This window comes from Spea bombifrons, chromosome 3 (genome assembly GCF_027358695.1).
Source record: "Spea bombifrons isolate aSpeBom1 chromosome 3, aSpeBom1.2.pri, whole genome shotgun sequence".
In the NCBI taxonomy this organism is placed as follows: domain Eukaryota; kingdom Metazoa; phylum Chordata; class Amphibia; order Anura; family Pelobatidae; genus Spea; species Spea bombifrons.
Genome location: NC_071089.1, coordinates 9,011,935 through 9,036,547, shown reverse-complemented (window position 1 = coordinate 9,036,547; position 24,613 = coordinate 9,011,935). Strand labels below are relative to the sequence as shown.

The following is a 24,613-nucleotide window of genomic DNA, read 5'->3' as shown; positions in this document are numbered from 1 at the left end:
GGTATACATATTCTTTGTATAGGATTTGGAAAAGTTAGCATAGGTTTTGGAAACCTTATGGGAAATGGTAGGCTGCAAGAGAGGTTGTTTATGAATTAAGTCAACATCTACTATAGGTGAGAAACAGAAGTTGGATGTGGAGGTCAAAGTGGTGTCCAGCTGTATATATCCAGGGAACCACAATAATTAGAGAGGATTAGATGCCAAGGAGATCTCGTTGGGTGGAAATAATTACTAGAATGCTCTGCCAAGAAAATTTAAGTATAGTTATACTTGTCTGGACAGGCTGTTGCTTTTGTATGGTGCCAGATAAAAGAGATCGCATGCGCCGAAGCAGAAGGGAAAGGTTCCCGGGCAGCCTGCAATAGCCTCAGCCGCTGTAAAATCCCCGGTAGATTAGCCTGATCAGCAGGCAGAAGTAGATTGAAGTTCTCAATTGCACGGTTGGTATCTAGCTGGGTTCTGTACCGAGTAGGATACTATGCTTTGGGATTGTGTGATTGTATCCTCTTTGCACGTGTGTGCGCATGCTTTTTTTCACTGAAATGTTGCTCGGATTTAATTGAAATAATAAATAATAATCAAAATATCAGTTAGGTAAAGTCAGTACTGCTAGGCTAGCCATTGTGGGCTTGAGCTGGATTTGACTGAGGGCCGCTGTTGGGCGCGAAACGCGTAAGGTGGTCACCTCCTGGATGTAGAGTTCGGGTTCAGCCTGAGGTTGTCCGAATGAAGTAAATAAATTTAGTATACCACATGCACTACCTTGTTTGAGATTTATTGTCTACGGTCTTGTGGATCTAAAGCCTATCTATGGTATCAAAGAGCCGAATAGTTACACACATACCTGGCAACTTTCCGGGTTTGACCCGGAGAACTCCAGGAGAAGCACCGTTTCTCCGGGTCAACACCCGAATCCTGCGGGTCTCAGGGTCTTGACACGACCAACTCCCTGCCTATTTCCCCAACATCGGGGACCGCCCACTGATGTCAGTCCTGGCCACGTCCCACAAGGGTAGGCTCCGGGTAGCCGCAGTCCAGAAGTTCCCAGGTATGGTTATTCAACATGGGAGTGTTCGAGGATCTATGCAGGTTTAGGTTCGATGTTTCTTGGAATTAATTTTTTGCTGGATTGGAGTCCGACATTTGGTCAGCTCTTCAAAAGTGGAGGAGTGTGAGCCAGAGTAGACCCAGCTCAAACGCTTTATCTACGCAAATATCCTTGCAAGAATCTTAGAGATTTCCGGTGAGCGGATCTGGTTTGTAGTTTTGTACTCCTCTAAAACTCAGATTACTTTATTGATTCTGAGAAGAATATCTGGGACAACTGCCCCTGGAACAACAAGTGATGTAACTGTACACGGTGATTGAGCATTCCGGCGTAAATGGAAACGGAAAATTCTTAAAAATATATATCTTATCTATATCCTATATATATATATATATATGAAGAAGAAAAACGTAAGGCGTTCTTCTGGTGCTGTTTGATAAGGAGCTTTACCTCTGTAGCCATCAGTGGAAATCCACCAATGAAAGGGTCAAGTCAGAAATGCCATTCTATTGGTTGCTATGGTGATATGACCTCTTTTCAATTTTTCCATCAGAGTAACTTTACTTCTGCACAATCCCCTACGTTCTCCACTTCCACACGTGGGTTTTGAGAAAGTAGCTTGTACTTTCAGGGGTGGATAACAAAGCGGCAATTCCCCCAGGGCACCTTGGTAGCTCCAATTGCATCCAACTTGGTCCATGGGGTCCCTCTTCTGCAGCAAGTGGGCTTGCAGAGACACAAGGAGGTTTCATTGCATGATCGGTGATGGCATAGGAAGCATCTCAATCTATGGCTTGTGACAGCTATAAGCCTTTGTGCGTCTGTGTATCCGCTGCACAAGGAAAGCAGCAATATTTCCGCCACTGACGTCTCTCTCGAGCTGATCAGCTGTCAGTTGGGGATCTACAGAAAACATTCATCCAGATAAAATAATTTTCTCAAAATCTTATGGTAAATGTAAAATAACTTTGTCTGTGTTCAGAGTAGCCAAGGACACTTTAATATGTCTTAGGTTACTAAATTATTTTTATTCACCTTTTATTTATTTTTTTAAAAAACATCTTTTTGTATTTTTTGGTAACACTTTTATGTACTCAGTTAAAAGGAAAGGCTTTCGCCTTTACAGTGCAGTCAAAGATCTAAACAAGATGCGCATATAGATTTATAGCCATCGATTCCAAGAGCAAAGTAAATATCTTGTCTTGAACGCATCATTAGGGTAATGATTCAAAAAATACTATGCAAAAAATATTATATCTTGTGAGGTGACAGGTTGTCCTGGAAAGTGCCGACACATCACACCTTGCGACTACGAAGGAATCGAGCCAATGGACGCGTGAAATAATATGGGAATGTGTTGCAGAAGGAGTTTAGCACTGAGGAGTTTACAACCTAAAAGACATAAAAGGCATAAAAAATGAGATTCACGCGTTGCTGCTAGAATAATAATGACCAATAAGCACACAAAACAAAGCAAGAATTCAGCGCATACCCAGCGAATACCACTCCAAAAACATCTATCTAAGCCATAAATATTGGGGATTCCATCACACTATATGGCTGTGTATTTTTTAGCCCGGCACTACGTCAAAGTACCCCAAGTTTGGCGAGTCCTGTGTAATTTTTCATGGTTATATTGCTTACCAAGGAGATGAATCAGTGAGACTGCTTTGCATTTTAACCCAAATGAGACGCTCACGCAATTAAAAGCCTTCTCTAGACCCTACTTGAAAAGCATAAAGTATCTTGCCGCCTGCCCAGACGTCCTGGTTCTTTTGTGATCTGCCCGTTTGCCCCTCTCCACTGTTGGTCCTCATACTAAGACCTTAGAATTTCTATAACTAATAAAAGATGTGAAGGATACCGACTTAAACAGCATGTAGTAGATGCTGAGTCTGCATTATGGTGAATATGATCCAGACTTCCTATTATTTTAGCTCCAGGTTCCAGGTACCACCATCATCGGGAGTTGGCACAATGTCCAAAAATAACGTAGCAGGAACTCCGCACTCAACAGCAAAGCTAATGATAGTAGAAACGCATGGAATAAATAGCTTTTACGGTATTTGTTGATGATTCCAAAAAAGGTGACTGGCTAATCTACATCGTGCGATTTGACTGTCAGTTGAAGAAATCAATATATGTGTCTCTTCATTCTAATTAGTGTTAGCCGTTTACCAGCTGTGGTGCAATTAATGATATTAAGGAAATACAATATCCAGTAAAGTATTTCCATACCTCGAGTGATGGAATACATGTTCATTAGGGCATGCCAGCAGAGTAACGCTGACTCATTTAAAATCATGTGAAATGGTAAAATACGGGCAGAATTGGCATTATTGTTTTTCTTTGTGAATGTTGACAAGAGTCCATACAGAAAACAAGTGTGTGTGTTATTGTACAAGCAGGACTTCATTAACATTGCCGTAAAGAATCAGCTCAGTGTGGTGTTTGAGCTTGTACCGGTCAGACTTGGTTGTTCCAAATTATTTTGACTTTATTTTTTTTCCATTATTTTTAGTGGCGGCACCTGACTTACTGGATCCCAAATCAGCCACTCATAACTCCAAGCCAAGATTATCATTCTCTGCTACACCCGCTGTGCTATCCACCCGGGACGACAGGAGCATAACAGTGAATGTAATGAAATGGAAAACGGTATCGACGATTTTTTTAGTGGTTGTCCTCTATTTAATCATTGGAGCCACTGTCTTCAAAGCCCTGGAACAGCCGTATGAGAGTTCCCAGAGGACTACTATCTTAATACAAAAAAATAATTTTGTTTCAGAACACTCATGCGTGAACGCAACAGAACTGGATGAACTCATTAAGGTAACTTCCCCAAATATTAAGTGCAAAAAAGAGCTGAAAAAACCCAAAAAACTGCAAATTTAATGGAAAACATGATATTAAATCTGTGTGACTGATGCCGTTATTTAGGCTGTTTTATATAGATATTAAATATACATTTTGAGTATTCTTGTTATATAAAAGATACAAAATGTTTAATGAAAATACCAATTGTTTATCAAAAATAATATGAAAACCTGTGGCAGGGGATGTTGCTCTCACGGTCAACTGGATGCGATTTCTTTCACGTGCCACAGATTTTTTGGACAGACTCTAAATAACGTTTGTTATTTATTTGAATTGATGCATTAATCACACAGAGAAACAAAAGAACAACAAAATAACAACAAAATAACATCAAAGCGATTTCCATTGATTGTATGGTGACTCCATTGTTGTCATGGGTCTTCTTTTGTTGAATTACTATTATTTTATTGTTTTATGTTTTCAGGAAACTAAAAATTAATAGCATTCAATAGGCAATTGCATTTGAAATATCATTATTATTATTATTATCATTTGAAAACATTATAATAATGTAGTGGGATACGGCATCATTTCAATGAAACAAAAATGATTGATGCAAGAATTAGTGTTAGTGTGTTTGAACCTCATACAATGCATCGAAAGATCACTATATTGATTCAAAAGACACACGTCAATACCAATTTTAGCACCACACGATGCTTGTTTATAAGAAGTCTATATGATGTACGGGGGCAGTTATTTTGTAACGTGTGCGACTAAATCATCCCTTGAAAATCCTGCTGTCATCAGATTAACATCCCTTTTGTTTATGGAGACATAGTCTGGGTATCTCAGAAGGTCCGAGTCTTGCAGACATCTTGGTGTATAGATCATGGGTAGAGTAGTTCCAAAGCGAGCAGGGGCTTGTCAGATGATCAGAACATGCAAAAGGGTTCTCTTGAGACACATCTTGCATAGAAACCTAAAAAAAATGGAGGCCACGGCAAGTTCCCAATCTTCCTTATGGAAAATGCTTAATCATATAAAGTGCTGGGGATAGATCTAACGAAAGGTAAATTCAGAGAATTGAATACAGCAGTACACAAAACATTGGCCGCTTTCCGTGAATTGTTCTTCTGTATATGCCAAGCTTACGTATACTCCTCGCAAGTGCATTTGGTTCCTGTAAGAAAGATTTGGCAGAATTTACAATTATTAATTAGATTATAGATGACATCATGTGCAATTAACATAGATCCGGTAAAAGAGCAATAACCATGACACCTTCACTTTGCAAGAGCCATACCTGGGTCTTTGATAGTACAAGGAGAAGGAAGTTTCGCATGTTGTGGTCTATATAAGCTTCAACCTGTGAAGGTGCCCTTGAGGAACACCGTATACAGGAGTGATATACAAGTTCTTTAATATGGGAGCACCATCATTTCAATAAGCAGGAGGTAGAGGTCATAAAAATCCAAGAATCCCAACTTGTCACCAGTTGGACAACACTGATCTAAAGTTTTCATTAGCGGTAGTATGGCAAGCCCATAGGGTTAAGTACCCATTAGTTCTCTGATTTGAAATGTTAGGCCCATTTATGATTCCACATTGGCCACCCACAAGGAATAACAACTGAGTCCTTAAATAGCACTACTGATTAGACTGGATTGGACTAGACTAGATTTATTTTCAGTATAGATTGATATTTGTTACTGAGGTTAATACTATATTTTGTATCTGGATGTCCTGCATGGTTAATGTGCTTTGGGCCCATGCTTACACTACTGCGAGATTTGGCTATCCTATTAGTCCAGCATGGCCTAGCAGAATGAATTGGCCTTACTTGGCCCTTGGAAGCATGCTAAGCGTTGTGAGAATTGTCTCAACCTGTCGGACTTAAGTAGAAACCACAACCAATTGGCTTGGCACCATCTGTAGAGCTGAGTTCTCATTGAAGCTAGTAGTCGCCTCATGTATTCACTAATGTACGAGCATATGAGCACGTCTGAGTTCCACCCGATTACCCTGTCTCCTATAATGAGCGGGAGAGGAAGAGCTATAGGGGGCCAGGCCTGAGAAGTTCCCAGATATGCTTATTCAGGAAAGATAGTATCAATTCTAATTCTCTCGGTGTAATTAAGCCTTAATGTAATAAAAGAAAATACATTTTTTTGTGGGTAAAACTGTTATGTAATGGAATGTTACGCATCTTTCTTGTGTCCACCGGGAGCAGAGCAGTAATTCGAAGGAAGAGGCTAGTATGGAAAGATTTAAAAGAACAAGAGAGGGATGATTGGTTATTGCAGAATTATGAAAAATACGGCCAACAAAAGAAAGAAATGAGAGCTGGAATGAGTTGGAATGAGTAAGCGTGAGCTGCTGTAGAGAAGTTACACGCAAAAGGAGAAAGTGATTATAGAAAAGCGAGAAGGGAAAGCATAAAACCTGTGGAATGGATACAATACATCAGTGCAAGAGATGCAAGACAGCTCTATACTGTGAGAAATGGACTCCGGTTCAGTCGTCCTTTTGTTAAAGCTAATGGAACATTTTCAAATTACTGCATTGAGAGGGGAATTTTGGATGAAGAGATTGATTTATACCGGTCATATTTGTGAGGTTAATGGGAACTCTCATTCCCTCCTCACGTTTTTTTACCCATTTTTTTCCTGCCAAAAATTCTAAAGTCATCCGGAGCTCCGAACAACTCCTCTCGTAATGAACAAAGTATATTGGCTGTTCAGCTCTTTGATATGGAGAGGACAGGGAGATCTCCGTCAGCAGGGATCTTGCTGGAAGTCCGTGCTTTAGACGTGGGCTTTTGGGACACCAATTTATTCGGCTATTTGGATAGAAATTCCCTCCAGGGCTGAATTTAGCAGCCTTAGCCCCGATCATTAACGAATTTGCCTTTTCAGTTAAAGGAGAAAAAACTAGAGAAATATATTTCCATCTTCACGCAGGGATTATCTCGGCCTATCCTAGCAATATGTGCCATATGATATAAACTATATTTCATTAATCACAAGATGAACAGATACATTAGCATTATAGTACCTCTAGCTAGAATAAATAAATAGGCTATTCTCCTTTTATCAAAGAAAATATGTTCCAAAAATGCTAGCAAAAATAATTGATTTGAGGAAGAAAATATATATTTTTAATGATGTTACCTTTTCATCCTCTGTGTATATATATATATATTTTAAATTTTTTGGTATTTTTCACAGTTCCTTTTTTCTCATTCTGTAGCTCTCCCTGTAAGAAACTTCTTCCAAATCTACCGACATACATTTTTTTCCAGGAATTATAATCAGTAAAGCTTCTCGTTCCATTATTCTCTTATTTTCTCTTTTGTAGTCACTCTAGTTACAGTGCTGTATAGTCCATCAGTGTAGGCCTATGGACAAAAATGCATTTATTTTATACTTGAAAACTGAAGCGATTTATTCATATTTATTCACACCCATGAAAGCTCTGCGTAAAAACGTGGCTGTGCTAATGGTCAGCGCCTACAGTATGTACACCATGGGATCTATTCACTAAAAGGAGAGTTTACAGGATTCAACTTGCCGCAGGGAGAGCTTGGCTGAGCCTGTATAATGTATAGTTACATCAGTGAGATTTCTTTAACATATCCTTATGCATTAAATTATACATTATACAGGGTCAGCTCAGCTTTGTGTTGGAGAAACTTACTAGTATTGGCCCCTCATAGTGAAGTGATTAGGAGTTAAAACCACAACTACCCCATTAGTGAAGAAACCCCTCTGTATATCTGCAGGACATGGAGTCCTACAAATGGATTCTGGTGACGTTGATACCGGCTGTCCAGGTGATTCCTCGTCAACATAACGCAACAGTTCTGTATTCCTACATATTATATAGAATTATTGTATTTACAAAAGAAAAGGTTGCAAATGTTCAAATATTGCCAATGCTTTACAATGTTATATTATCTGTTACTGTGTAAGAGTATGTCCTTCCCTGCCAGTAAGGTCCTCCTAGGTGAAGAACCCTAGTAGAAGACCCTTGTTCCCTTGCATTGCAGTATTATTACGTCATGTTGCGCTTACTTTCTTTATGTTCACTTTTTTTTTATTGCACAATATGGCTTCTCTATAGAGGATACTAGTTTGCCCAACATAATGTATAGATAAATTACCTATGTATTATACAGGACCAACTCAGATCTTGTTGCAGGAAGAACCCATTGGCCCTTTTATACTCTCTTTCAACTCTCCTTGAAAGACAGGAGAGTTAAAATATTCAACTTACAATTTAGTGAATAAACCCGGTCATCAGTTGAAAGTTCCAATAGTTTTCTGCGAGCGCGGCTGATCCAATTCCAAATCACTCCAGGTGATCTGTTAAAGACAGTAGTAATGAGATCTCAAGGGCTGTTGGAGAAATATCACGGCAGAGCGAAAAGTGCTGTCAGTTGTCATTGTAAAGAGACATCTCTGCTCTGCCAGAAAATCATTATTTAATAATGTTGGATTTTTTTCAAAAAGCTTCCATAAGTGAAGAATGAATTCTTTTTAATATATAATCTAAAATTTTAGAAAGTTTGTCAACATGGAAATTATGCTTTTTTTTAATATAGATCACACTTATTATGTGATTTTATGTTTATTTCCAAGACATGCCAGTACATGCCAATGACTACATTTGAAAATTGTTTTATATATATATATATACCGCATGGCCAAAATATATAGACATCTGCTCGTTGAATGCCTCGTTCCGAGATCTTGAGCATTAATATAGTATTGGCTGCTGTAACAGCCTCCACTGTTCGGAGTAGACTAGTAGATGTTGGAACATTGCTACAGGGGTTTACTTCATCCATACTTCAGCCATAAGAGCATTAGTGAGGTCAGACATTGATGTTGTGTGATTAGGCCAGGAAAAAGTATCCCAAAGGTGTTTCCTTAAGGTGTGAAGTTCTTCCGCAAACTGTTTTGTATGGTCCCTGTTTGGTGTGTTTTATTGCCTAAACGACAAAAGGTGTGCCTTATTGCCTAAAAGGCAAAAGTTATTTCCAAAGCTGTTGCGATAAAATCAGAAGCACATGTTATTGTATGTTTTGGCATTGGCATGACGCCCCATAGAAGGTAAGAAGGTAAGGGGCATAGCCCAAGCCATTGAAGGTAGTCCCCAACCATTATTCCTAATCCATGAAACTTTACAGCTGAACCTATGCAGTCAGATACATAGTATTCTTCTGACATCCACAACACTCAGTCCTTCAGGCTACCAGATAGTGACACGTGATTTATCCACAGCCCTGCAGTCCAGTGGCACTGAGATTTACTGACTTTGCTTCCTCGAGTGGTTTAGAACATACTAGTTCCCCTTTGTGGCTTTGCTGTCGTCGCTCATAGATGTTTTCATAGCACAGCTGAACAGGGTGGCTCTTGAGGGGCAGAAGTTTTACTGGGCCAAGATTTATATTTTTATTACATTTCTTATATTTTTTATTAGATTTTATTTTATCTAGTGGCTGGCCTTCTTACCTGTGAGAGTTGCAGTGTTCCTAATGTTCTGTCTATGTATACAATTCTATTTATGGAGTAAACCATAAACTAACCCAAGTGCCTTTTCATTTTTGTTTCTCATTGTATGTTCTCCACGTTTCTTCATATTGTGCTCCTTTTCTGCTTTTCTATCTTCCATGCCACACTTGACATTTTGCCAAGTATAGCCTTTTGTACTTGTCACACCAGGGGTGATCATAATTCAGGTACCATCTTCTTTTGATGTCTCACAGATTCATGTATTTTATACTGAAATCCGACACCAGTAACGGGCCAGCTCATTTGTTCTCTAGCCTCCCACTTTTTTCATGGAGTGCCTTAAATTGCTCTCGGTCTTAATGTCTTAAGGAAATGGTTCTGGAGACAAAGCCAGTGTTCGCATTGTGAAACCAGATGCATCTCTTTGACATTAAGTGACGTCTGAATTGTTGACATCAATGGTTATTTTTATAGCTATATCTCCCATTATCCTTGATCCAAAAAAAACAATGAAATTAAATAATCAAACCTAAAAAAAAGAAATCCCGTAAAGTCATATCCACAACATAGAATTAAAGGGGAATTATTTATTTTTTAGACATTCTTACATGTTTATGTAAAAGCTCACAGAATTCGACAAACCTTTTGCCTTGCAGTGAGGGTTCTTTTGCCCTTACCTGTATATGAAGTGTAGCTGAAAGGTTTTGTGAAACTTCCACGACCATAAAATCCTCACTGAGCATTATGGGAGTTGTAGTTTTACTACCCCGTGTGGAAATGATGGTATTGGAATTGGTTACCTTTACTTTTAGTGAAGGTGACTATATTTAAATGTAGGCTAGATATCAGTTCCAACTATTCTCTTTTAATGTGCCGGGTAATGCTTTTGTTACGCTGCTAATTAACCTTTATCCTCTTTGGTTACTATGAATCTTTTTAATTGACTGAAATTAGCAGTTACCAAGGTGACCTCTGTCATAAGTAAGGGAAAGATCAGCAGCTGTTGAACCTGATCACAATTAATCATATTCTGACAGCGGTGCGACAATAAAAAAGCCAATATTACAAAAAAAAATCTTTATTTAGTGTTCTGAACAAAAGTAATTCAAGGAGAAAAAAAAAAGTGTCTGATTCAGCGATTAGTGCCCAATGTACAGGAAATGGGCCAGGAAGTGGATACAGGCAGCGAGTGGGTGGAGCCAAACGCCACGCCCCCAGGTGGAAATCAAAGGCTGTCCAGAGGTCTGTTAATGGGCCGTACCTCCTGGAGCCGTTTAACTTAACATGGGTGTTCATACTTACCCACATTAAGTTAACAGGGGAAGTAATGCCTATTTTGTTGTGTATTGCCTTAGCCGTATAGGTAGGTATAGTCTAGCCCAGGGGCGTCCAACGTACGGCCCTCCAGCTGCTGCAGGACTACATCTCCCATAATGCTCTTTCAGCTAAGGGACTGGCTGAGGAGGATGGTAGTCCTGCAGCAGCTGGAGGGCCGCAGGTTGGACGCCCCTGGTCTCGCCTATGAAACTTTTTCTCTCTTTCTATGTCATCTAAAGTGAACCACATCAGCCATGTTTTTCCAGGGCACTTATAAATTTTACATATTGCTGACAATCACAAGAAAAGCATTCTACATATTCAGATTAGTAATATGTGAAAATCCTATTTATTCTAGAAAATGTGGACTATGTGATCCCCCTAGTAAGATCTAGTAATTTGAGAGGATGGTTGCTTCTTCTTTGAAATTAAGATGACCCATTTTTTTAATGCCAAATCCAGGAAGATTTTTATGCAATTATATTTATGATTTAAACATTGCCAGCATTCTGTCCCGGTCTGTTAGGTCATAATGTGGATGCGGAAATTTTGTTACATGACTACTGAGTCATGATGGATTTACTTATGGAAATCGGTACAGATTGTGCTTTGATGATCAGGTTGTCTAATATTGTATAGAGGAGCACTCCAGTGCTGTTTTCATGTTTCTTATTAATTCCTCCCCCAGCTATTATGTCTAATGAAAACAGGGAGCATTCGTCAGTACGCTTCTTGTACATACCCAGTAGAACTCTACTCAATGGCAGCTGAGTATTCAATGGGAGTAGCAGCAGCCAATCACATGTCTCCTATATGTATACTATTGGTTCATATACTAATAATTTCTCTATCAATAAAATAATAATTTCTGATAAATTAAATTTTTTTTTTAAAAAAGTCATGCTTTTCCTAGAACAGAATCGTAGAACAGAATGCTAAAATTTTGCTCTCAAAGAGTCCTCTGGGGATTCTTGACAGTTCTGAGCGATGTTAATTTTTATAAAGACCTTAATATTCTCATTTTTTCAGTATGAAAGCTCAATTAGTGTAGCTCTTGGAATATATATTAGGGGTCTTGGAGTTAAAGATTCAGCTGAACAAATTTCCTCATTCCTTTTTTAAATGAAGGGTTTCTAACATTTAGTGATTTTAATTAATGTTCTATTCCTAGGTTTCTTGGGGCACTGAGTGTTTTTTCCCCTATGTTAGCGGGAAAGTAGGGGGGAATAGGGGGACACATCCGCTCCATGGATAAGAACCTTATCAAATGGTGAATGTTTTACACGATAAACATTCTCGGCAGACGGGAGCTCAATGTGTACGGCTTGGAGAATAGGATAGAGAGGAGATGTGACAGAAACATTTAAATACTTGAAGATATTTAACAAAGTATAAGGGAAGTTTATTTCAAGGGAGAGTTATAACAAGTTGTCAGTCCAAAACTAGAGGGTGAGAGACTTATTTGTAATTGAAGGAAGATTTACTTTATTGACAGGGTGTTAGATAAGTCAAACAGTCTCCCAGCAGAATTGGTAAATGTTAACACTGTAAGATAATTAAAACATGCATGGCATAGGCATATGGATATCCTGAATCTAAGACAAAATCAAGTACCAAGAGTAATTAAGGCTTGAGTCTTTACAGCAGAAAAGATGTGCTTAGGGATCATATCCAGGGCAGGGCTGGCACCTTCTAGGCAAGTAAAGCCAAGTGGCCCTATTGTACGCACTGGCACACATATGTACACAACTTACATACTCACGCTAACACACATGCACATGCTTACACATACTTACACTAAAATTTACTTACTCATACTTACACATACTTAAACACTCATACTAACACACACTCCCTCTCACCTCACTTATGCATTCACATTCATGCGCACACACACTTAAACATTCATGCTAATATGCACTCCCTCCCACACCACTCACACATACACATTTCATGCTCACAAACTCCTTCTCACAGCACTTACACATCCATGGTAACACAAATTCATATTCACACACTTTGTCATACATTCTCATTCATACATACATATATTCATACATACTCTTTCCCTTAATCACTCACTCGCTCCCTCCCTCTCTATCCGCACTGGCAGCTTTCTCTCTGGCTGCAAGCAGTCTTTCACCTAAATTGTTCACAAAGGTCCAGTCCGACCTAAACCAGCATTCGGCCCCCCTGGGCCTGCCTACCCGCTCCTGTTCTGATCTGCCGTCATATTTTATGTTTCTGTGTTATTCACTGCATCCCATGCAACGCTTCCTTATACCTCCTCTCCATTTCTTCTTTCTCATTCCTTTTGTGTAGGTGATTCTTACACATATATCAGGTTAGGTTCCAGGCACAGCAAGCAAAAATTATGAAAGTTGAGTCTGAATTTTATTTTATATATATATATATATATATATATATATATAGCAATATATAGGGCAATGCTCTTCGCCTAAGGCTTGATACTGAATTTTCTTATAGAAATGACAATGTCTGCAATGTTCACTATACAGTTATCTAAGGCATACTTCCATACAGTTAAACATAGAATATTGTATTATATAATTATGACGTAGTCTGATGATGGTGTTTAAATGGAAAGCAACATGGGACAGCATTACAATAACCGGTTAAAACCTATACCAATAAGGCAGCAATATGGTGTATCTCTGAAAATACTATAATGTGACTTTTGTTATGAGTCTGTGATGTGTGAATTGCTGTAAGCTGAGTCGATATAAGAGAAGGACTGCCTGTACCCAATTTATACTGTACCTTGTTATTGATCCTGTGCTGGGTTTCCCATTCCCATTGTTTAAAAAAAAACAGTTTTGGTCCCCGGTTATCACTAAAGCAAACTATGCAATTTAGAAACTCTGCTTAGTCGGCAGTGTCGATGAAGTGTTAGGTATGTACAAACATACCTAATATACCCCCCCCCTGCAACTGGGTTCTGCCTGTCAATCACACTACAATGCTGAGGACAGCGAAGGGGTAGCTTTGCCAAGTGTCGCTGAGGGTAGCTGGGGGGCATCAATATCATTCTAGTAATGTCAACGGAAGCAACACAATAGTTCAGGAAACAATTGTTATTTTTACAGTCATGTTAATTGCCAATAGCGCCAAATCTTTGTGTAAAACAAGCAGCGAATGCAGTCGGATTTTGTTCCCGAAGATATATTTAATATTCACCTTCTCCCTGCTGAATTCTGCAACGCTAATATTAACATGTGAAAGTAACGTTGTTACTCTTTACCGGGATTATACTGCCCCTAGCTCCGCAAAAAAAAAAAAAATGTTGCATTAAATTGTGTTTGTTGCTTGCACGGGAAGCAGGAGATAATTAACATTTGCACACAGGCATGGAATTAAATCAGCATAGAACGAAAAATGCTGGAAATTGATTTAAAAACAGCCAGGGACTGAAGACATTCTCAGATTCTCGAGGAACAGTCATTTTATTTTAATTTTGCATGGCAAATATCATGTTGGTTTAGGATTTATCCTGTGTTTAAAAACGCATTTATATTATTATTTCTAAGATTCAGTGAAGCAAACAATGTGTGCTTCACTGATGCCTTTTTTAGTAAAATATTTACAGTTTATCATTGCGTGCGCCCTTTAAATTGAAATCTTACTCTTATACCCTTTGTAGCCTTTGTACCAGAGCGGCCTTAGTGAATTATAAATGCTGTTTTTTTCTATTTTTAATGCTAGTAAATATGAATGTCCAACAGTAATTAAAAACTACCATTCATGTATTCAGTAGCTGAGCCCAGATCTGCTATAAGAAGGAAAAAAGGGCAAATATATACATGATAATTATTAGAATTTATGTGTTATGTTTTCCAAGTATTTTGATCAATTTCTGCCCCAATCTGTGCATTTTTTTATCTACAGTAAAGAATATGCAGTAGGTACAGAAAAGCTGAAAATGTATCCTTTTTGAAAACAGCTTGCAGGAAAATCCTTGCATGCTTTTTTCTTTTTGCTTGTTTTTCTTTATCAGTAATCAATGTCCGCAGATGTGCAGAATTTTTTTGTCACACCACATTTATTATTTTTGTCTAAGACATTTCTATATCAATAATAATAATAATAATAATAAAAAGAGACAATGCACTCTAAGCTAAGCAGCATAATGTTCAGGTTTCTTTGTTAAATGACCTTTGGAATTATGACACATGGATCAGATTTGCTGAGTTGAAAATAATTGAGACTTCATAACATGTCATAGTAGCAGAACATCCCATTTGATCACAGAACGATTTGTCAGATCAAGTGTCTCGGGCAACGCAGTTATGCTGTTTGGTTGATTGTGTAAAATGACAGCTATTTTTTCTTGTCCTGTTACGAGCCATTGATGTCCAGGTGGAAAAAAAAAATTGGTCTACATTTTTTCTGGGCAGCAGTAAGAACATTGAAAGGATTGCGAGACTGAGACACAAATATGTTGATATTCACAGATAGAGAACTACACTGTATGGACAAAAGTATTGGGACACTTGAGCATTACACAATAGGGACTTTGATGACATCACATTCTAAATACACAGACATTAATGTGAAGTTGTTTCCCCCTTTGCAGCTATAACAGCTTCCACTCTTCTGGGAAGCCTTTCTACTAGATTTTGGAGAGCTTCTGTGGGAATTTTTGCCCATTCATCCAGTTGCGTGTTCAGGCACTGATGTTGGACGAGAAGTCCCGGCTCACATTCTCCATTTCTGTTCATCCCAAAGGTTTACGATGGGGTTGAGGTCAGGGCTCTGCGCGGCCGGTCAAGTTCTTCCAACCAAACCCATCCAACCATGTGTTTATGGCGCTCGCTTCGTGCGCCGGGGCACAGTCATGCTGGAATAGAAAAGGATCTTCCCCAAACTGTTCCCAAAAAGTTGGAAGTAGCATTGTCCAAATTGTCTTAAGATTTCTGCCCGCCCTGAATCCCGATTTGCCTGGGGTATTAGTTGGGAAGTTGATAAATGAATGTATGGGTTTGTCTGTCAATTCTCGTCCCCTTGAGTATATGTGTTGTAAGAAGCGCTGCGTAAATTGTTGGCGCTATATAAATAAAAGATAATAATATTAATAAATTATTAAATTAATTATAAAATATTATTATTATTATTATTTCCTCGGCTCAACGTACAATCGCCTCCTTTCCTAGTCATAGCTCTACAAAGCATCTTGCGTCCTCTGAACAGAAATGCTGTTATGATATTTCCTCTTAGAGCTCTCCTAGCCTCCCTTCATAATTACATGTTCTCATTATGTTCATTTATTGTGTTTTTGCCCCAAACATTCTTTCTGGATCCCTGTACTGCTAAATACCTGAAATACTTCCGACTTAAGATTTTTATGTGAATCCTACTGGTTTCACTCTTCTTTGACATGCCTGTAGGTTACCACTTAACTCTGGAGATGGAGAAGGGGAGCATTGCTCTTTTTTATCCCAATATCCCAGTACTGCCTATTATTTTTCATAATAACCAGGCACTCTTAGCCATTTCCCTGAGTGCTCACTCCCCAAAGTAAGAGCGAGGAACGGGACGACAGGCCCTGTATGCTAAACAGAACCTCTATGCGAAATGTTAATGCCAGATGAAAGCACGGAATTGTGTTCTTCGTTTTGCCATTTTTGATATACTTTATGTGACGGATTATTGCAATTTGTTACAGTTTCCACATATTACGTCTGTATCTCAGTTTCTGCCAGATTTTAGGGGGAAGCATTCATGTTGCCTAGCAACCCACAGTAAATATACCATTGGAATTCCACCTAAAATTATTCTAAGAATCAATGCATGGTATAAAATCTCAATGCGAGTGTTTTATCTTTAATCACATTATTGTATTATCGGTCGTGAAAAAATGAAACGGATCATTCATTTTCAGCAATACATCTTTTTTTTTCTTTGTTGAAAAATATTAATTGTTGTTGTTGCCTGAGGGGCTATATTCAAACGTCAATAATAATTAGCACTTGAAAAAAAAAAGAATTCTATGCTAATAATAATGAAAAAAATCTTACAACTTAAATGGTAATTGCAAAGATTTGAAATGATTTCTTGTTTTTGGTGTAATAATTGCAAAGTTCACAGTTTGCCGTGTAGAAAAATACAGAAAAATACCAGTAATGGGATCCGGTTACAAACTCTGGTGACGTGGGATTCTGGATAGCGTCTGGAAATTTGTACAGAGCTCAAATAAATAGTTAAAGGTTCTGTAGATGAAACATGAATTGAAGCCTCGTGCATGCCAAGCTGAATTCTATGGCAACAACCTATCAGTACCGGATTTTGTGTCACATGACAATTAAGTGCTCCTAGCAAAATATATAAGTTAGGCAACATTTGAATTGCCTAAAAAATATTTCTATAAAGAAACCATCCATCTAGAAAACAGGACAGATACCCAGTGGGCCTCTACAACTACATGATATATAATGCTATAGGCAGATACCAGGAGACTTGAGTACCATTTTTGCTACATATACCACACTCACTTTTAATTGAATAACACCCTCTTGCCACCTTCATCAATTTACTGGGAAGGCATGAAACATGGAGATGGTGGACAATTTATGGCCATAGTGGATGTCAAGTCTAACCCAAAGTGGGTATGGACCGGCACTTGAGATTCCGGTAAGGAAAAGTAGTGAACCTGTGCAGACTGACAGCTCTGAAGGTATATCCGGAAAATCAGATTGTGTTGTATCTTTTCTACTTTCACTCCATCAGCTTTCTGTGCCGTCCATTCTTGCGGGTGGACATGGTTGACCGGAGAGCTTTGTAATTTGGGTATTTGTTTTTGGTTATTCGTTTCTCAATAGCTGGGCAGGGTCAAGAAAATCTTAGGGCTCAGCACAAGCCCAAACACAGGGCGCCCCTGCCTTGTCCCTCCCAATGTTCCTCTTACTACCCTGCTCCATGCTCCTTCCACTGCTCTGCCCAATGCTCACAATAGGGTCACCTGAGTCCCAGGGCCGCAAGGGCCGAAAGAAAGGCAGTGAAAGCTCAAGGAAGGTAAGGCCCCCTGTTTGTCACATTCAGAGGTATTGGTTGTACCCCCCTGATGGAGAAGGATAGGTATTATGGAAAATAAAACATTTACTGTGTGCATTTTAAGTTAAAAAAATACATATTTTATTTCCACAGAAACAAACAAAGCAGGAATAGAACACCGGATGTTCTCTATGCTGCAGGTTTAAAAATGCAAAAAAAACCCAAAACATTTTGCAAATCTTTATACATCCCTGGTTTCTATTCACTGAACCTGGTGTTACCTACTGAATTAAGGGTGTTAATCTTACAGCAGGGCGAGAACAACTTCTGAACAGGAATTTTAAGGTTTGTCTAGTTTCAGCAAATTAAAAGCCGAGCGATTACATCAGTCTGACACCAGGAAAATGTGTTTCGTTGAGATCAGCTCTGAAAGTGTATTTCTTTTTGACAGTGTTTTTGCGTATTTCACCATCCCGTCAGACAGGCCGCGCTTTGACTCGTCTCAGACCTTTATTGAGCAATCCTAACGGTTTTGCGATTAAAATCACAGCGGTGTTCTGGTCGCTCATCTTGAAGACATGTCAATCAATGAGGTTGTCATGGTGTTTGAGTACTTAATAGGTCTGTAGTAAAGCGACTGCGCGTATTAACCCTCTGCGCTCATACATTGTTCAGCTGCGCCCGTGAAGTTGATATGACCTTGAAGTGAGATCTTTAAGATGAATCTATTATTAGCTGCAGCGGTGGCCAATACAATAAAATGTATCTCCTACTTTGCAACATTTAAAATGCCGAAAAAGAGAGAGAGTTTGAGGTTTACCAAGACATTTTATGTGTGTTTGTGTCCTATTGATATGTGACTAACACTTTGATGCACTCATATCCAGCAAACCTTTTGATCTAATAGAAAAGAAGGGTATCAGGGGAGGAAAGACAGAGGCATTTTGGTCCCAGGAGGGACACTTGGTAGGTATGGTGTTTTTAATTGAAGATGCCAGTTTTGAAGCATAAAGGAGAAAATCGGATGGAATGTACTAGAGATTTTATCTGAACAGCCTTACGTGCCAACATGGGTCTGCATGGGGCAGATTTGTGGATAGACAGGGCAGAAGGAATTGATCCTTTAGAGTTTTTTTCTTCTTCATGGTGACAAGTGTGCATTTTCTTCTGCTTCTGTACACAGTTCCCTAACTCTTTGGTATTTATTTTCAAACGCTGCATTGCTGAGAATTTTTAATGCAGTGCGAGCAGTCACGATTCCCTTGGTTTCCTCTATTCTGTCAATATTTCATTTGGAGTACGGAACATTGTGCGGGACGTGTTGTGCTTGTGATGGTCCACATGGAAGATCAGTCGAGACTGCATAAGACAGCATGGGCCCTCATTGCACTTATTGATTATATATATATATATACAGGGCTCTTAAAAAAACAAGTACAAAATAAATCATATACAATATATACTTTGCCTCATTTTGTCTTTTTTTTATACAATAATCAGTTTCTAGAATTCAAAAATGCTTAAAATACAAATAAAAGCTACTTTAATTTGTGCGCAACAATGGAAGCCAGCCTTCTATATTTAGGGAACATCCAATGAAGCATTGAACCCCATCTTAACAAATCATTCTTTAGCTTAAGACTAAGTATATACTGTAGCTTTTTTTTCTAATTTCTACAACTATTAGGTACATTTAATAGGATTAACAGGTAATCGTTTTCCATTCCTTGGTTTAATTTTGTTATAATTGGTAATAAAAGCATGTCTGTATTTTTTTATTTTTTTTATTCTATTTGAAGTTGCCATTTTGACATGAAATTAACATAAAAAATAATATCACAATCTGTAATATAATTGTGTATTGTGCTGTTCCTTTCTGTTTTACTAATTCGTGTTGAGAGCGGCATCTGTTCGAATTTTACAAATGCTTAAAGTTATTTTTTTCTCCCCCACTTTTCGGAGCCGTATGAGTCTTATCTGAGTAAGAGGATTATTTGGCATTTTTAGATGCATTAAATATGAGGCTCATCTATTTTCTGGGACCAATATAATGTGTGATTTAAAGATATAAAAATCCTGTGTAATGTATAGTGCTAATAATGTTATAATTAATTAATATTAATAACACATCAACCATCCATTTCAGTGTAAGTATAATTATCATAGAAGGATACTAGAAATGATCATACCTAGATACTAGAAAAAAAAGGAACTTGATGTTCATGTAATGGCTTTTATGAATATAGGAGGTTATATTAAAAAATGACTCTGAGAGGGCTGAAAATGATTTTTATCACAATAGAAACCATTCCTGGACCTGTTCCTGAAGACTGTGGCATTATTGCATTGGTTGCTTTAATGCCGTTCCACTTTTTTACGGGATTTTTTCCCCTTTCCTAAATTCATAAAATATTATGTATTACTCTTGTGTACATGTTAAATAATTTATTCCCTTTTTAAAAAAAATAATGTACCATTTTTCTGTAGTTTCTTGTTCACAGCCTTCCAGTGGCGCCTCTTAAATTCTTCCCTCTGCTCGCCTGCTGCCACTTTCTGATATCACGGAAGGGACATTTGCTTGAAGGTCTATTACAGGGACGTCCAGCCTGCGGCCCTCCAGCTGCTGCAGGACTACATTTCCCATACTCCTCAGCCAGCCCCTTAGCTGAAAGAGCATTATGGGAGATGTAGTCCTGCAGCAGCTGGAGGGCCGCAGGTTGGACGCCCCTGGTCTATTAGTTTAATCGGGGACTAGGAACGGTTGTAGGAGGTCAGATCGCTTTGATGTAATACACAGAGGAGGGCTTTGCAAGAATGACAGGACTCAACACTAGTAACTTATTGGCTCTAAAATATTGACGATCATGAACAATGATTTACATAGAAGGTACAGTTTAAAAAAAAGGGCTAAATCCTGTTTTGTTGATTTCAGATTAAAAACACTCCTAATCAAAGGTATTATCATTTAATTGCAAATAGGGAATTATAGTAATTGGGTTCTAAATGGGCAGGAATGACCAGATTATTTTTCAGCCTGAAGCCCCGCATGCCATCGCTTCACCTCTACACGTTGTGTTCTGTGTCCATGTGTATACCTGCACTCATATTTCTTCATTTTTTTTTCTCAGAGAAGACCTCTATGCGTACTGACGGAGTCTTTTTAATCTTGCAGCACGTCATGGCGGCGATTAATGCAGGGATCATTCCTATAGGAAACACCTCAAGTCAATACAGCCATTGGGACATGGGCAGCTCTTTCTTCTTTGCTGGGACTGTTATTACTACCATAGGTAGGACCCCTTTTGATCTGTTCTATAAACACTGCTCACTGCTTTACATAATGATAGAAAACGCTAATGATTTTCATAGCTTCAGTGCAGTTAAGTTCCTGGTGTAGTTTAGTTGGAGGAAGTCCAATTTACTATTATTTGTTTGGTTGTGTTGCCAATGGTCTGATTAATTTCCAGATGCCCATAAGGAACAAAGAACATTGGGTCCTCTATGCTATAAAAAGGCTTTGCGGGTGGGACATAGGTGTGTGGTAGGTGGGGTATGTCAAGAAAATAGGAGGTTGACATGGTAGAGCATATCGCCCCCCCGTATTTCATATCTCAACTCCGCCAAAAAGGTGGCTCTTAATATAAACATGGTATGCTAGATAGACTACTTATAAAATACCTAATACTACAATTCTGTTAGCATGTTTAGCATGATTAAATATTTTTTTAAATACTCATAGGTTATGCCTTTTTTGTCCAACCAATGTAATTATTTTTATTTGTATAATAATATTTATTTTATAAAGTGTGCATATATACAAGATATGGACAAAAGTATTGGGACACAAGACCATGACATCAACAGGGACTTTGATGACATCGCATTCTAAATACATAGACATGTGGTTGCCCTCCCCTTGCAGCTATATTTTTTAGCGCACGTGGTAATGTTATGGCAGAGATCTATTCACCTTTACTGCTGCTCTTACTTTCATGAAGAAAATGCAGTTTTCTCTCCTTGTTTTTCTTTCTTAACTAATTTGCTTTAATCAATAACCTGGACTAGTGTTACCCAAGTAATATTTATTTGTGTAAATAATTTGATCTAACATATATTCCATTGTTTATTATTATTATTATTATTATTATTTCACCTTTCCTGTGGAAAAACATTTCACTCCCTAAATAATATGTCATTATAATACTTACAAAAAATGAATTATTGCAACAAAAAAACACTGCAATTTCAGATTGTAATATCACTTGATCTACGCGATTTCCTGCTATTTCGCTATAATAAACTTTCTGTTTATTCTTAAAACCAGCCCATGTTACAATTTAAAATGATTATTACTATTAAACATTATTATTATTATTACTTCATATTCCCAACAGCGTCAGCCAATTTCCATGTTACTATTTTAAAAGTAATTGTAAAAGTACAAACTACCACAATGCTGATTAATTCACGTTTTTTAATACAGTTTTTACATACTTATCGTGCGTTTTTAATCATTACAATATAATCATTATTTTTTTAATTATAAACTGATGAAAAAATACTCTGCACTTATGTGACAGAAATGAGGGGAAAATACAACATTAACTAACATTAATATGCATAAACCAAATAAGTATAAGAATGAAGGGCTCTTCCCTTGCAAGTTTGCATTCAAGTTAGTATCGTATGGTAGCCCAGGTCAACTAGGCCTAGAGCGGTAGGAGCCTCTGTCCATAAAACCTGATACAGACCTCCCTATTGGCGAGCTTGCTAGGCCTTGCAACAAGCCCAGTTACTCCGCAGAGGCCTGTGACATGACTCCATAGACATCTGTCCAAGGCGGCCCGCTGTTATATAATGTCAGCAGAGAGGTATCATGTTTTCCAGAGAGTAGACCACTTAATGGAAGATGGATGGACTGTCTGGCAAAGGAATGTACCCTCCAAAATGGATTTTTACCCTCTGATCGGTTCCCCTTTAGGCTAAGCCTTTGGGTTTGAGTGGCTGTGGGACTTGCTGATGATCCACCAGGCCCCTCAGGATATATCACAAGTCAGCCAAGGTAGGTTTAGGTATCGTCAAAAATCAGGCCGAAAGTAGGGGCAGGCTGCAATCAGACAAACACAGGAACTAGCAGAGATCACTAGAGAGCAGAGACCACACAAGGGCAATGAAGATAAGGGGGACCAGTCTTATATAGTATCGGAAATGAGAGTAAGCAGAGACAATGGCAGATCACTCATTGTGGCAACAGGAGGCTCTACCACAGGAATACTAGATAACACAGATCGTCTTTTGGTGAGTCCGCGAGGTACATGACCAGCACAGGGTCAATATTTCTCCAATATTCCGATATTTGCACTAGTTATTTTGAGTTGCCACTCGGGCAAAACATAACCTGGAACAAGGTAGGTCATGAGTGGCTGTTGGAGCTGTGCCCTCGATCAGGCTTAAGCCAGCGACTAACCTAAATACATCACTGATTCTATTAGGAATCTGAACGTCATATAAAAGGTATAGGGACCCTTCAGACAGGACTGATTTGATTGACAGGTAAAGTGTTAAAAAAGCACGCTTTTTTCTGTCCACATGCATGTCTGTTTCTGATAGGTAACGATGGATTTTAGATCATTTTGTGATGTATTTTGTTTTCATGCTCCAGTGGATATTTACTTACATTTACTTCTGTCCTTTTCAAGAACTAGAGCTTTGGGCAGATTCAATTATTTACAGTGTTTATTTTTAACAGCAGCCAAAAAACAAGAACACTACGGCTAGAGAGGGCACACGCAGTATATTTCTTTTTTGTTTTAGGGAGTATGGTTAGCGGTATGGCTGGAGGGGCAGTTCATTACTAATGCTTTTTGTGTGTGACTTTGTAGCCTAAAAATAGCCTTTGTGTAAATAATATATTTTATTTACACAATTTAATTTTTTTCTATGGTTTCTATTCATTATTGGATTTTTTTAACGGCTTTTGCAGCACAGTCCACACAAGGTCACCTAGCAATCTGTCTAGAAGAAGCTCCAGGATATGATATCATATTCTGGTACTATGTTTTGATAGGTTGCGGTGACAGGAAATGCAAAGCTGCAGCTCTTACCTCAGCCCTCATCCAGGATTGGCTGTTGGGAGTTATCACTGTTATATTAATCGCTGGACATGTGCAAATGGGCCAAAAACTATTCAGACACATTTTTCAGTTCAAATTACGTTTCCTGCCCATTCGGTTTCAACAAAAATCAGAGGGGAGGTTGCTTCCTTTTTGTCCACTTAGTGGGGGGGGTCTGGCCTAGTTTTCATGGCTTGGTACAAACTGCCAAATGTGCCAAAATTCTGTAAATTTTCAATTTGTACGAATCTGAATGCATAAGCCTCCTAATCACTGTGCCATGGTATCAATTGTCCTCCTGCTAGGAAGTGGAGGTCCGCCTTAGCAGCTTGATTATATGGTTGTCCACCCATGAGCTCCATCTTGGAATGGTGTTTTATATAATTTGATGCTGGAGGTGACAGCTTCGATATGATTGCATCCTTTGCTGACTGTATGTTCGCAAGAAACTAGTTTGAAGTACATTTTGATCTCAGCATTTGGTAAAAACATCGCTTTCATTAAATGCGCATTCACTGCGTAAAAAACCCAGCGCTGATGATAACTTAAATCTAACGTATTACTGCTAAAGAAAATTACTTTTCAGAACAAAATGTATTTGGTATATACTCAAAAAAGCCTTGGTTAGAGAAAAGAAGCACATAATGTTACATTGCAAGCAAGGAAGCTGGTACAGGACAGTTCATAGGACTGTAATTAGATATATATTATATATATATATATATATATATATATATATATTTTATTTTTTTTTTTTTATGTGGTAGAGCAGTGCTCTTACCATAAAT

General features: G+C 38.3%; 1 protein-coding gene across 1 annotated transcript in view; it reads left to right on the top strand.

Annotated features, from left to right (window-relative positions):
• KCNK2 (potassium two pore domain channel subfamily K member 2) overlaps positions 1-24,613 on the top strand; it is a 59,675-nt gene that overhangs the window by 8,680 nt on the left and 26,382 nt on the right. The window contains exons 2-3 of the mRNA XM_053458700.1: positions 3,573-3,883; positions 20,885-21,002. Coding sequence (XP_053314675.1) covers positions 3,573-3,883; positions 20,885-21,002 — 429 coding nt within the window. The remainder of the gene's footprint in view (positions 1-3,572; positions 3,884-20,884; positions 21,003-24,613) is intronic.